Source organism: Canis aureus, chromosome 30 (genome assembly GCF_053574225.1).
Source record: "Canis aureus isolate CA01 chromosome 30, VMU_Caureus_v.1.0, whole genome shotgun sequence".
NCBI classification, from domain to species: domain Eukaryota; kingdom Metazoa; phylum Chordata; class Mammalia; order Carnivora; family Canidae; genus Canis; species Canis aureus.
The window spans coordinates 37,369,685-37,383,627 of record NC_135640.1 but is presented as its reverse complement, the minus strand read 5'-3'; the positions used below and the strand labels follow the sequence as shown (position 1 = coordinate 37,383,627).

At 42.7% G+C, this 13,943-nt stretch overlaps 1 protein-coding gene across 8 annotated transcripts in view; it reads left to right on the top strand.

The window, feature by feature from the left end:
• ERG (ETS transcription factor ERG) overlaps positions 1-3,635 on the top strand; it is a 186,251-nt gene extending 182,616 nt beyond the window's left edge. For all 8 annotated transcript variants that reach the window (XM_077879213.1, XM_077879208.1, XM_077879210.1 and 5 more), the window contains one exon: positions 1,664-3,635. In XM_077879213.1, the coding sequence (XP_077735339.1) occupies positions 1,664-2,184 (521 nt within the window). In that variant the 3' untranslated portion in view covers positions 2,185-3,635. The remainder of the gene's footprint in view (positions 1-1,663) is intronic.
• The last annotated feature ends 10,308 nt before the right edge of the window (positions 3,636-13,943 follow it).

Here is a 13,943-nt window from a genome sequence, read left to right as displayed (position 1 = left end):
TCTCACGATGCTATTGTATGGATGAATTCACAAACATACCCATTTCCATGTAGCCAATGCGGAAACAAGGACTTACGAGTTGGACAGTTTATATAGGGAGCTAGTGAGAGGGGAGGATTTAGGAAAAAAAACATTTATAATTGACCTTTACATGACATCAGTTCCCTGAAGAGTTGCCAGTTAAAGTTACCTTAATCATTTTATCACATCTATTGATATTTACTGATAGTGTAACATAAAGTAATCTTTTTGGTATAAGCCCAAGGCAGTGCTGTAGCTGGAGTTTGGGGGAAAAGACGTGCCTCTTAATTGCTTTTAAAGCTTCTAAAATCTGTTCAGCACATCTTAGCTTCTCCTGGTGCTCCAGATTGCTGTTGATATTTACATGCTTCCCTCCTGTGGGGAGCCATAAATCATCTTAAAGTAGTGTAACATGGTGGCTAGAATCTTGGGCCTGGGTTTTTCTTGGAATTTAATAAAACCTAAAAGCCACATCCACATGTCTCCAATGGGATCAAAAAAATTCTGACCGTGCACCCCCAGCTAAATGAGATCTCACTGATGAAGCTGGAGTCTTGCTTGGTCCCCCCGAAATGGCTTGCAGCCACGCACCACTGCCTTTCTTCTTCTGGAAACTCTTCTGAACACAATTGGCATCGCAATGCAGGGGCAACACGTGGATTTCCGTTACGATGCAGTTGCCTAAGTACTGGAAATAGGTGATCTGGTTTGAAAAAGAGCCAACTTTTTTCTAAACTTCCTCATTCTGAGTGGGTTAATTCTGTTCTAGGAAAAGTTTTGACAGAATTGCTTTCTGGGTGCCAGCAAAATGTTATGTTAGAAATAACGGTGTTTACTTCCATTCTCTATGTTTTTCCATAAACTTTTAGAAGTTCATTTCCTAAATCTGACTTTTATTATTTTACTTGACCTAGCCAATATAAATGGTATTAAGTCATTATTGCCATCGACATAATGGCACTTTTTGCCTCACAAAATAGGAAAAATAAACGCTTTTGCCTCTGAAACGCAAAGTTGACTTGGCTAAGGAAGGAAGTCAGAAATTTACAACCTAAACTTTGTACCATAGGAATTCTTTGCATTTTATAAAGAACTTGGATCTGTGGATCCCCCTGATAGTCTCCAAGGATCCTCACCCCGGGTCAGATCCCCTAGACACGGAGCTTGCGATAAGGATATACTTGTGCAAGTGATCAGTTAAGTGGAGGTTTTTGGGAGAGAGGTGGCGATGAAGCAGGATAGTGCAGGGCTCAGGCTACGGGGGCTGGTGGCCTTAAGCAGAACCTTGCCATGGTCTGGTCCCACGAGGAGCTCTGGAGTTTGAACAGCATCACAGAATCAGCCCCTCCTGGAGCAAGGAGACCTGCCTCTGGCCCATGGTGTCAGCCCCTCTGGCCATGGGCTACCTGGGGTGGGTGAAGCATCTCCTGTTCAGCCAAGGCCAGTTTTCTGGAGAAGGGGGCGGGAGGCCTTGGGACAAGAGCTGTGGCCACCCCCAGCAGCTAAGGGATGGGTGCGCAGGCCAGGTTAAGGGGATTTGCATGGCACAGCACCAGCACCCACTTCTGTCGCTGGAGAAACAATGCTGTTAGCTCAGAGCCTGTTCTCACTGGTGTCCCGTTTCCTTTTCCCACCTCCTTAGGGAGTGGACAGATCCAGCTTTGGCAGTTTCTCCTGGAGCTCCTGTCAGATAGCTCAAACTCTAACTGCATCACCTGGGAAGGCACCAATGGGGAATTCAAGATGACCGATCCTGATGAGGTTGCCCGGCGCTGGGGAGAACGGAAGAGCAAACCCAATATGAACTACGATAAACTCAGCCGCGCCCTCCGTTACTACTATGACAAAAATATCATGACCAAAGTCCATGGGAAGCGCTACGCCTACAAGTTTGACTTCCATGGGATCGCCCAGGCCCTGCAGCCCCACCCTCCAGAATCATCTCTGTACAAGTACCCCTCGGACCTCCCTTACATGGGCTCCTATCACGCCCACCCACAGAAGATGAACTTTGTGGCTCCGCACCCCCCGGCCCTCCCTGTGACATCATCCAGTTTTTTCGCCACCCCGAACCCCTACTGGAATTCGCCAACTGGAGGTATCTACCCCAACACTAGGCTTCCAGCCAGCCATATGCCTTCTCATCTGGGCACCTACTACTAGAGCCCTGACGGAGGCCTTTCCCAACAGCATACGATCACCAAGAAATTGCCACAAACTCTATTGGAGAACGTGAATCAAAAGTGCCTCAAGAGGAATGAAAAAGCCTGACTGGCGCTGGGGAAGGAAGCCAGGGAAGAGATCCAAAGACTCTTAGTGGGAGGGGATTACTAAAGTATTACTACAGGAACAAAGAGGATGCTACAGATGTAATGTACATGGACATACCACATGTGGACCAAGCTTATAAGAGACGTTGTAAGTAGAAGCATGGAGTCACAAGGACAAAGTGCCAAAGAAAGTGTTCTTAAGGAGTGTACAAACTCCAGAGAAGAGTTTGGGGTCCTGCTCATGCAAATGGGGAGGGGGGGTGAAAGCAAAGCAATAGTGGTAACACGGTCTTGACCTAACATACCATTGAAATGTCATTTTAAGAAAACTACCTGTATTTAAAAATAGAAACATATCAAAAATTTGAAAAAGGACAAAAGAAAGAGAAAGAAAGAGAGAGACTGGCCTGTGAACAGATGGCCATGTGGAACTCAGCAGCACTTGCTGTTTGGGGTGAAATCCGATTCATTCCATTGGGTGGAGAGCCACCAGCTGTCGCCAGCTGTGAAGGTGACCCAAAGCTGCCAACCCCTTGACAGCATCCTGAGAACTGCGAGCCCGGCAGGGCGGCGGGGCTGCGAATGTGTGTGCGGACAGCGAGCGAGTGGTGTAGACGGAGGGCTGGAGAAGGTGGAAGAGGAGGGAGCCGAGGAGGAGGCCACAGGGTGGGGAGAGACACTTGTCAAGCAGTAGAGACTGGACTTAGGACAGTACGGAGACTGGAGAATCGAGTGGAGGAGACTTGCGGGTTCATCGGTCAGTGTTCTACCAAACATAGTGTTAAGAGGAAGAGTACCGCACGGTGGAGGAGGACGGGAGGGGGACGTAGTAGAATGCAGAAACAAAAAATATGCATCTCTCTTTTTTTTTGTTTGTTTGTCAAAAGAAAATTTTAACTGGAATTGTCTGATATTTAAAAGAAACATTCGGGACCTCATCATGATGTGGGGGCTCTGCTCCCCACTGGGTCAGGTAAGAGGCGGCCTTCTTGGCTGCTGCCATCCGAAACCACCTAGGCATTGGGTTAGGCGGAGGCTCCGGTTTTCCTTTTGAGTCGCGAACGCTGTGCGTTTGTCAGAATGAAGTATACAAGTCAATTGTTTTGTTTTGTTTTGTTTTGTTTTTTTCCTTTTTATATAATAATTATATAACTTATGCATTTATACACTACGAGTTGATCTCGGCCAGCCAAAGATACACGACAAAAGAGACAATCAATGATAGAATGTGGCCTTGAATTTTAACTCTGTATGCTTGATGTTTACAATATGAAGTTATTAGTTCTTAGAATGCAGAATGTATGTAATAAAACAAGCTTGGCCTCGCATGGCAAATCAGATTTACACAGGAGTCCGCATTTGCACTTTTTTTTTTAAGCGACTAAAGTAGCCTAACAAAACGCGTGCTGAACTTTGGGTTTTGTGTTATAATTTTGTTTCGTCCAGGAACTCATGCGAGGGCGAGCCAAGCAAATAGGATGTTTAGTGCCCAAACGGCCTTGGCCTCTCCAGGTCCTTCTTGCTCACTTTCTCTTACTCATTCCTAGCCTCTCCTGGAGCAGAAGGACCAAAGGTTTTGCGTTGGGACCTCCATATTTGCACCCAGAATGGAAAGAGGCATCTAGCGCTGAGGTTGTGACAAATTCCAAATAAGCGCCTGGTCACAAGTCACCCTGAATTCCTGCTGTGATCATGTTTGTTGAATGGTGAACAAGCCACTGCTCTTAATGCTAACTGCATTCCTGTTGGTCAGTAAAGCCTCACGGATAGCCACAATTTCTCACTCTAAAGAAATAAGCGACAGCTTCTGAATTTGCCATTTGGCTTCCCTTTCAGAGGACCTCGCCAGGTCTTCCCACACCAGGAGGACCTGGGTGTCCTGGTTTGGGATTCACCAGTCTCCAGACACTGTGATCTAAGGTCGATTTCCCTTGACATCTTTTCTGTGTGTCACACATGCCTCCCAACCTTGGCCAAGGTGAAGGCAGTTTCAGACACTGAGCAACTTCTTAGCCTGAGTCAGTTTCTGAATTGGCCCATTTCATAGCTGTTTTGGGGCTTGTTTTGCACTTTGTAATCCTTTTGCTATGATTAAATCAAGTTGCCAAACCTCTGTGCTATGGATATTTTGGCAGTGGTCTTTAAAGTCAGTAGGATCTGATTACCGAAGCTTCAGACACTCTGCATTACTTGGATTAGAAGGAGTCCAACCATCAATCATTTTGCAGCAGTTTGGGAAAGGTCCATAAAGTGCCTGTATCTCCTTAGGGAGAAAAAATAAATAAAAGCATAAAAGTTGGCAGCTGGGGTGACCCAAACTTTTCTAATGGAAAAGATCGGTCATCTTTATTTTGGAATGCAAAGCCAAGGACACCTACCTACATTCTGCATATAAAGATGAGTTTACTTGAATCACCACTCAGTTCCACTCCTTCAAGATTATATCATGAGCAAAATAATAAAAATAAGACCTGATTATCATACTCAGTTTTAGCAGATGTTTTCAATTAGGTTCTCCAGCACGCCCCTCCCCAACCCAGATTATTAGCAAGCTTTATGACAAGCATGAGCAACTGGGATAATTTCGGATAACATGATAATGCTGTGTTCTCTCAAATAAATAATTCTTAAATTACATCTCAAAATAACATTAAGTCTCTGCTCCTGACTTTATCTAACTCCAGAGCACTCTTCAGTTCCGGTTTATAATTACGTGAAGAACCTTTTCTCTCTCTGAGGCTCCCCTCTCTTGGTTTGCCCTGATGCACCCGATCCCTGCCTGCTATCACTTCTCTTGGCAAGAGATCTGTCCACTCTCGTCTTCAATGGTCTTCGGGGCTTTTTCATTAGTGAAATCCCCGCAATGGACTTTTGGGCACTTGGTAGCATCCCTGCTCTTCCCAAATCTCAGGCAAGACTTCATTTTTGCCCCCAGTCTGATGCCTTTGCCACATCGCAGAGGGTCCATGGTGAAGTCGTCTGGCAGGACTGATGCATTCGGAGGAGTCGCTGCTCCTCCCAAGCACCTGTCTGAGCCATGGAAGCACCTGTTACCGGGAACAAGGGCCCGGAGGGGCTCGCCTTGGATGGTGGGCACAGCACAAGCTCCTGATGTTCTGGAGCTCTGGCAAATAGGAAAACACAGATGTCCTACAGGCCCCCAAATGGGCCTTTAACTGTGGACACAACATGACTTTTTTTTAAAAGCCTGGTTTAATTGGCTCTCATCACCCACTCAAATACAAGTTCTGGGATGGCTAATCAAAAATAAAAAACACTTTGGATTACTCAAAGTTACGTAATTTCTGTTCCTTTATTTTCACCTTGATTTTTTTAAAAAATTGCTAAAATGTTTTTATATCAAATGAGGAAAAGGTTGACTGTAGAAGTCAAATATTAAAAGTAACTAGAACCTCTTTGTTTATCATAGAGCTGTGATTCTCAAAGTGAGGTCCCAGGTCCAGCATCATCAACCTCACTTGGGAACTTGTTAGTCATGGAGATTCCCAGGCCCCAGCCCAGACCTCCTGATTCAGAAACTCTGTGGGCAGAAGCCCACCATGGATTCTGACAAGCCCTTCAAGTGATCCTGGTGCGTGCTGAGGTCTGGGAGCCACCACAATAGAGAATCTTTGTGTGTGATGTTCAGTGGGAAATCTCAATCCTGTACAGGTTTTACTGTGGCCACATGAAAATCCACCATCGGGGAAGCCAGCAGACTCTGGATGTGTCCTCCTGAGTTATGAACCCTCTGAGCAGCTCTCCTCCCTGCTGGCAACTTGCTCCCATGTGTATTAGTTATCTACTGCCCAGGAACACATGACCACAAGCCCAGCAGTTGGAAGCAGTTCACATCTATTATCTCGCACTTTCTGTGGGTCAAGGGTCCAGGCACAATGTAACTGGGTCCTCTGCTCAGGGTCTCACCAGGTGGAAATCAAGGAGTCAGATAAGATCGTGATCTCATCTGAAGCTGGAGTCCTTTTCCTAGCTCCCTGGGTGTTGCCAGAACTCAGATCCTTGCAACTGTAGGACTGAGGTCTCCTTTCCTTACTGGCTGTCACCCTCAACTCTTTGGGGCCAGAGTCCTCACCACATGGTCCCCACCACAGCAAGACAGTTGCTTCTTCAAGGCCAGCAGGAGACTCCCACGTTGAATCTCTTGGACTTCTTTTAAAGGCTCACCTGATTAGACCAGGCCCACCCAGAATAATTTCCTTTTAAAAAAATTAACCCAAACTCAGGTCATTAGATGCTTTAATTATATCTGAAATGGTCCTTTTGTCATAGAATATAACCTAATTGTGGGACTGACAATCCATCATATTCACAGGTCCTGTTCACGTTCCAGTAGAAAGGGTTATGTACACCAGGGCATGGGTTCTTAGGAGTCAAATTAGAATTTAAACAAAAAAGGTTTTATTTATTTATTCATGAGAGGCAGAGACACAGGCAGAGGGAGAAGCAGGCTCTCTGAAAGGAGCCTGATGTGGGACTAGATCCCAGATCTTGGGATCACACCCTGAGCCGAAGGCAGACACTCAACTGCTGAGCCAACCAGGTGCCCCTCAAATTAGAATTCTGTATACACACCATGGATATATGGCCTGTCTTCTAGCTTGTTCTAAGCATCTCTGCCAACCAAACCTCCCTAAAATTGCCCAATAGACCAGCCACAACTCAGAAGCCTTGTATATCTAAAGCCATGTGTTCCCAGCCCTCTCCCACTGGCAATGTGGATCTCTTTCAGCAGGCCTTATGGTCTTCATCTGACCAATCTGGAAAGCTTTACCTTGAAACTATAAGGGTTAATGCTAACTGCTCAGCAATATTTACATATTCTTTTGATTCTATCTAAAAAGCAACCCGTTATTTCTATATAGAAAGAACATGCCTACTTTTATAACTTAAAATTTTTATTTTAAACTAATTTTATAAAGCAAAATAGCTTCATTCATTTTCTCATAAAAGTGTCTCACAAAATATTATCCTGTCAAGGCAAGCCATGATATTATTTGGTTGTGATTTGTGCCAGAAAAATGTTGAATTACAGACTTACGGAGGAAGCATGTTAAATATAAGAACTTTATAAAAAAACATAGAGGAGTTTTTCATGTTCCGTAGACACAGCATATTTCTTAAGGAAAATAATACAAAAATGGTAGCCAAATTTCATTCTGAGAGGACTTGATAAAATGATTGTGAGACTTTACAAGGTCGTGACTGACTGAATGACATGGCCAAAGATTACTCATCAAGAGATCAAAACTCATCTGAAAGGAAGTTTCTAGGGACAGACTCCAGGTCTCTGTCCTTGACCTTACTGACTCATACCTTTCTAGGAGGAGGGCATAGAAGGTGCACTGAAGACAACCCCGATAGGTTATTTGATGAACAAGTTAGATGAGGACAACTGGTTATATGATGAATGCAGGATCTCAAATAGCAGGCTGAAGGAACAGGGCAAGTCTAACAAACTTGCTGGGACTCCATGTGAGCACCTGCATTATGTCAAAAACACCCAGGAACAGAAGCACATGTGAAAAGAAACAGGGTCTTGCTGATATGCAAGATAACCAATATTTAATGAGCTAAGGGGCAGACACCATCCCAGGTACCTCAAATGCATTATTTCATAATGCATTATTATCCTTCCAACTGCCCTCATAATACACATTAAAAGTAAAAATGCTGATACTCAGTGCTGATAATTTACTTTGCTTACCCAAGATAAGAGAATGAGCTGATACTTGTCCCCATTCCATCTGACTCCAAGACTTCTGCTCTTAATCTATTTTTCCCCATGATTGCCTACACTTACGTTGCATTTTCTAAAATGGATTGTAAAAGAGGAATTTTTATTTCATTTTGTCTTTTTTAAAGATTTTATTTATTCATGAGAGAGAAAGAGGCGGAGACACAGGCAGAGGGAGAAGAAGCAGGCTCCCTGCAGGGAACCTGACACGGGACTCGATCCCAGGTCTCCAGGATCACGCCCTGGGCTGAAGGTGGTGCAAAACTGCTGAGCCACCCGGGCTGCCCTATTTATTCCATTTTGAAGTGATTCCAATATTTCTGAACATGCACTTGCCCAGGGACATAGGCCAGCTAGAGCAAGCCCATTGGAGAGAGACGGGAATGAAGGAATGCAAGACCATGCCATGGAGCGATAACTGAAGGCACTGTTTGGTGTCTCTCATGGGAGCTGGGTTACATTTATGCTTCATCAATTCAGGCCCCACATGGTGGGTGCATGGCAATCTCAAGCCGTCAGTAAACGTCTCCAGCTGTGTGCATGAGGGAACATCCAGAAAGGTAACGTCTGGACCAAAGGTGGACTCAGCAGAGATGCCCACTGGCCACAGTCAAGGAAGAACCCTTGAGTTGAGAAGCTGCCTACGGACTGGCCAACATTGGCCTAGCAGTTCCTGGATGTGGGTGGGTGTGCTCACGAGGGACCTTGTCGCAGACGTTTAGCAGCACTTGGTAAGGGGACTACTTGGCTGTGGAGGACTTTTTTCGCTTCTATGCAATTGGGGTTCATGTCCACAGGTCAGCAAAGAGACGCAGGACAGCTCAGCAGTCTCTCTCTCCATCGATCTCACTTAGTTCTAAGGGCATGAGCACCCTGGGGAGTGAGGCGTCACATGGGCGTGAGAATCCTCCCAAGTTCACTTGTGACGTGGCTCTGTCCCCTCAGGGTGCCTGGCACCCACTCCACCTGGAGGTCACAACACATCCTACCTGCCAGGCCCCACAGGGCCAGGGGCAGCTGTCTGCAGGGACTGCAGCACCTCCCCCTCCTTCCCAGGGAGGACAGAAGAGCAACCCCGCACAGCACGTGTCCCTGAAGGCGCACACCCTGCGGGGTGGGTCTTGGCCCACTCAGCATCAGACGCGGCGCCGCTGGAAGCGTGTCAGGCCATCCCACAGCAAGACAGTTGCTTCTTCAAGGCCAGCAGGAGACTCTCATGTTGAATCTCTTGGACTTCTTTCAAAGGCTCACCTGATTAGACCAGGCCCACCTTCTCACTGCCAGAAACCTGTAGAGTGGAGAATAATTGTTCCCTCTCATCAGTGGAACCAGTCTCAGCTTGGTCAGTAGGACACTTCTCCTTAGAAGAAATCCCTGCTCTCCTATATTTCTTTTTTTAAGTAGGCTCTAGGACCCGCCCCCCCAAAGGGTTTGAACTCAAGACTGGGAGATCGAGACCTGAGGTGAGATCAAGAGGCCCGCCGCTTAGCAGGCTGAGCCACCCAGGTGCCCCTCCTGTGTTCTGATGTGACATTCTGCACATGTCTGTACTTCTCCTGCACTCACGTGGCCCAGAGCATCGCCAGGTGGGATTGTGCAGTGGTCCCTGGGTGTGAAGCCAGCACTGTTCATTCCATGCTTGCAGTTAAATTGCTTCATTCCAATTAAGAAGAAAACACTCAGGTGTTCTATGGCATTCGCTCAATTAAAGCTGAGCACTTGTTAAGATCCTTTGTTCAATTTTGCACGACTGTGAAACAGGAAAATGGGGATTTCAATGAGGATCTGTCTGACTCCAGGTGCTGTTCTACCTCCCAGAGAAAGCTGAATGAAACCCGTGTGGGGCTCCCCTTCAGCAGGGAGTCTGCTTCTCTCTTTCCCTCCACCCCTCTCCCCAGGGCATGTTTGCTCGCGCTCTTTCTCTCTCTCTCTCTCAAATGAATAAATTTCTTAAAATCTTAAAACAAAACAAAAAACAGTGAGTCAAGTGAGAAATAGAGGCCAGCCGAGCCCAGGATTTTGATGCTTGCCAGGTGCACTTTCAACCACCCACTGCTGCCCCTTCAGTGCAGGAACTCCATACAGAAACGTTATGAAGCGGCAGCTGTTAGTATATGTACACAGCTGCTGACCTCTGTGTGCAATGATGCATACCTATTTTTTTTATACAAATACCTGATCTTAACTGTCATCATCTCGGGATCCCTGGGTGGCGCAGCGGTTTGGCGCCTGCCTTTGGCCCAGGGCGTGATCCTGTAGACCCGGGATCGAATCCCACATCGGGCTCCCGGTGCATGGAGCCTGCTTCTCCCTCTGCCTGTGTCTCTGCCTCTCTCTCCCCCTCTCTCTGTGTGACTACCATAAATAATTAAAAAAATATATTAACTGTCATCATCTCATTCTTTCAGCTCCGTCCAGGATGAGGTAGCTTCATTTGAGCTTCCAAAGATTCTTGAGGGGAGAATTACTGAGAACAACATGTAAAAGAGATAAGAAGGGTTCTAAGACAGGAGGAAAGTTGGGAGGAGATTCCCCAAGAATGGGAGACTATGGTCTATGGGATTCACAAGCAATGGGGACTTATACCATCATGAATGTATAGGCCCTGGAAAGTGACAGGAGTTCAGAGATGTGGCTGAATGGTGCTCCGAGGGGGCTGCAGCCCAGTCCTGGGGGTTCCAACTCTATCAAGGACCCTACCTGACACCAAAGCAAGAATCTCTACAGTTTGGGGCAATGAGTGTGCGCTAAATACCAGAAAACTTTCAATTCCAGGACCTAGAACTAGAGGAACCCATGGGAATGATGACATTCAAAGATTCAAAGTTCTCACCAACTCTTGGTGGAGTCAATATCATTTTGATTTTAAAACAAAATAATGCAGTTTCTTACACTAGAGTCATGTTCATGTATCAATATACTTCTCTCGGTTATTGATAACACATGTGGAAAAAAAGAAAAGGATGTAAGATGGGCAAACTTGCCCTAATGAAGTTAGGGAACTATTCCCAACAACTGAAGGATAGACTTTGTTCTCACATATAGATCATTTATAAAAATCATCGTATGTAGGTTTATTAGGCAAGTCTCAGCACATTTAAAGGTTTAAAATCATAAAGTACCTTCTTTGACCCAAGGTAATTATGCTACATGTCAATTAAAAAAATTCAAGCAGAAAAATTATACTCATGAAATATACTAACATTTTCTTTTTAAAAATTATTTTATTTATTTATTCATGAGAGACACAGAGAGAGAGGCAGAGACACAGGCAGAGGGAGAAGCAGGCTCCCTCCGGGGAGCCTAATGCGGAACTTGATCCCAGGATTCCAGGGATCATGCCCTGAGCCGAAGGCAGATAGATACTCAACCACTGAGCCACCCAGGTGCCCCTATACTAACATTTTCAAAAAAGATATTACAATGGAAGTTAGAAAACATTTATGGCATAATAAATTGAACATATATATAAGAATTTTGTGGAATATAGCTAAAGCACCGCATAAAAGTATACATAAATATTTATATTTGAATAAAATGGATAAAGCAATATAAACAAACAACAAAAAAGTAGAAAGTGAAATATAAATATGAGAGCATAGAGTGAAAATCAGAGTTAAAATATAGAGAATTACCAACGAAAGTTGTTTTTGGAAAGGATTAATAAAATTGAAAAATCTGTGGTAAAATTGCTTAAAAAGAAGAGAGGATGCAAATTAAGTATTAATTAAAAATAACTAAGGGAATAAAAATATGGTTGTTAAGGACTTTTAAAACATTAGAGGGTATTGCAAACCAATTTATGCCTTTTCATTTGAAAATTAGATTAAGTTGACAAATTCTTATAAAAAATAAAACAGATGACATAAGACTCAAGAAGTGGAAAGCCTGAATAGTCTTATAGCTATTAAAGAAATTGAATTAGTAGTCATAAAACTCCCATTAGTCAGATGGCTTCATTAATGAAATAAACCAAATATTCAAGGTCCAAATAGTTTTAAAATTTCCCAAAATATTATAAGGAATACAAAAAGAAGAAACAATCCTCAATATGGTTTTTAATGCTAATACAACCTTGATAGTAAAATCAACAGTATAAAAAAGCTAGTCAGTTACACTTGTGAATGTAAGAGGCAAACATATTAAACAAAGTATTAGCCAACAGAATTCAGTCACACATATCAAAGCAATACATTACAACCAAGTTGGGCTTATCAAATAATGCAAAGTTGAGTTATCATTGAAATATCAATTAATGTAATCTCCATATGAGCACACCATAGGAGCAAAATATCATCATCTGATGGATACAGAAAAATAATTTAATATAGTAAAACTTCTAAAAATATAACAAAACTTCTATATATTAAGTATTAACAAACTGAGAATAGAATGTGACTTCTTTAACCTGATAAAGGGTTATCTATAGAAAACCTACAGCAAATGTCAAACTTAAAGATTTAAAATTTGAAACAGTTTCTTTGATTTCAAGAACAAGACAAAGTTGCCTACTATTATCATTTCTATTCAACATAATTTTGGAGGTTCTCACTGGAAGACTAAGACTATAAAATGAAAAATTTAAGTATTGGAAAGAAAGAAATGGATATTTCATTATTCACAGAAAATATGGCTGTGCATATGGAAAATCCAAATTAATCCTTAGGTTAATTTTTTGGAATTTATAAGAGTTTTAGTAAGATTGTTGAAATAAAAATTCAATTGCATTTCTGCATACTAACATATTAAGTAATCTAGAAAATTAAGCTTAAAATGTATTACTTATAATAGCATAAAATATGTTGTATCTGAGAATAAATACAATAAAGATATGCAAGATCTCTATGGAAAAATAATAAAACTTAATTGAGAGACATCAAAGAAGATTTAAATAAATAAGGGGATGAATCATCTTCATGGGTTTGATAATTCAGTATTATAAAGATGTCTATTATTTACAAAATCACCTAGAAATTCACTGAATTCCTGCAAAAACTCCCAAAAGTTTTGTTTTTTGTTTTTTGGTTTTTTGGTTTTAACCAAAAAGAGAGAGCCAGATTAACCAAGATACCCTTGAAGAAAACACAGTTTACATTTTATGGTTTTTTTTGTCCTCCAAAATACTAAATCTCATTAAGTGAAAAGAATTAAGAATCACGATGTGAAATGGCTCAAAAAGAGAAAAATAGACCAATGGAATAGAGGAGAAATCCATAAACAAATTCAACATATATGAATACCTGATATAATCAGAAATGATAGTGAAGATCATTACACAAATAATGAACTTTTAAATAAATGGAGCTAGAACAATTGGAAGTCATATATGAGGAAAAAAATACATTAGAGGGATCCCTGGGTGGCACAGCGGTTTGGCGCCTGCCTTTGGCCCAGGGCGTGATCCTGGAGACCCGGGATCGAATCCCACATCAGGCTCCCGGTGCATGGAGCCTGCTTCTCCCTCTGCCTATGTCTCTGCCTCTCTCTCTCTCTCTCTCTCTCTCTCTCTGTGACTATCATAAATAAAAAAAATAAAAAAAATACATTAGAGCACTATATAAAACCACACATAAAAATCCATAGCATGTGGTTAAAAACTAAAATTTAAAATGCAAAGTATAAAGATTTTCAAAGATTTTACAGGAAAAACATGTTCATGACCTTCAGGTGGAAAAGAATTTAGTGACACAAAAACTACAAAATAAAAAAAGAAATCTTGATAAAATTATATTAAAATAATAAACTTTGTTTCATTAAAAGGTATCATTAAAGACAGTGAAGACAAACTACACGCTGGGAAAAGATATTTGTGACTCATATAACCTGCGAAGTATTAGTATCCAGAATGTACAGCCTTTATAAATCAATAAGAAAAAGAAGTAGATGTGTAAAAGAAT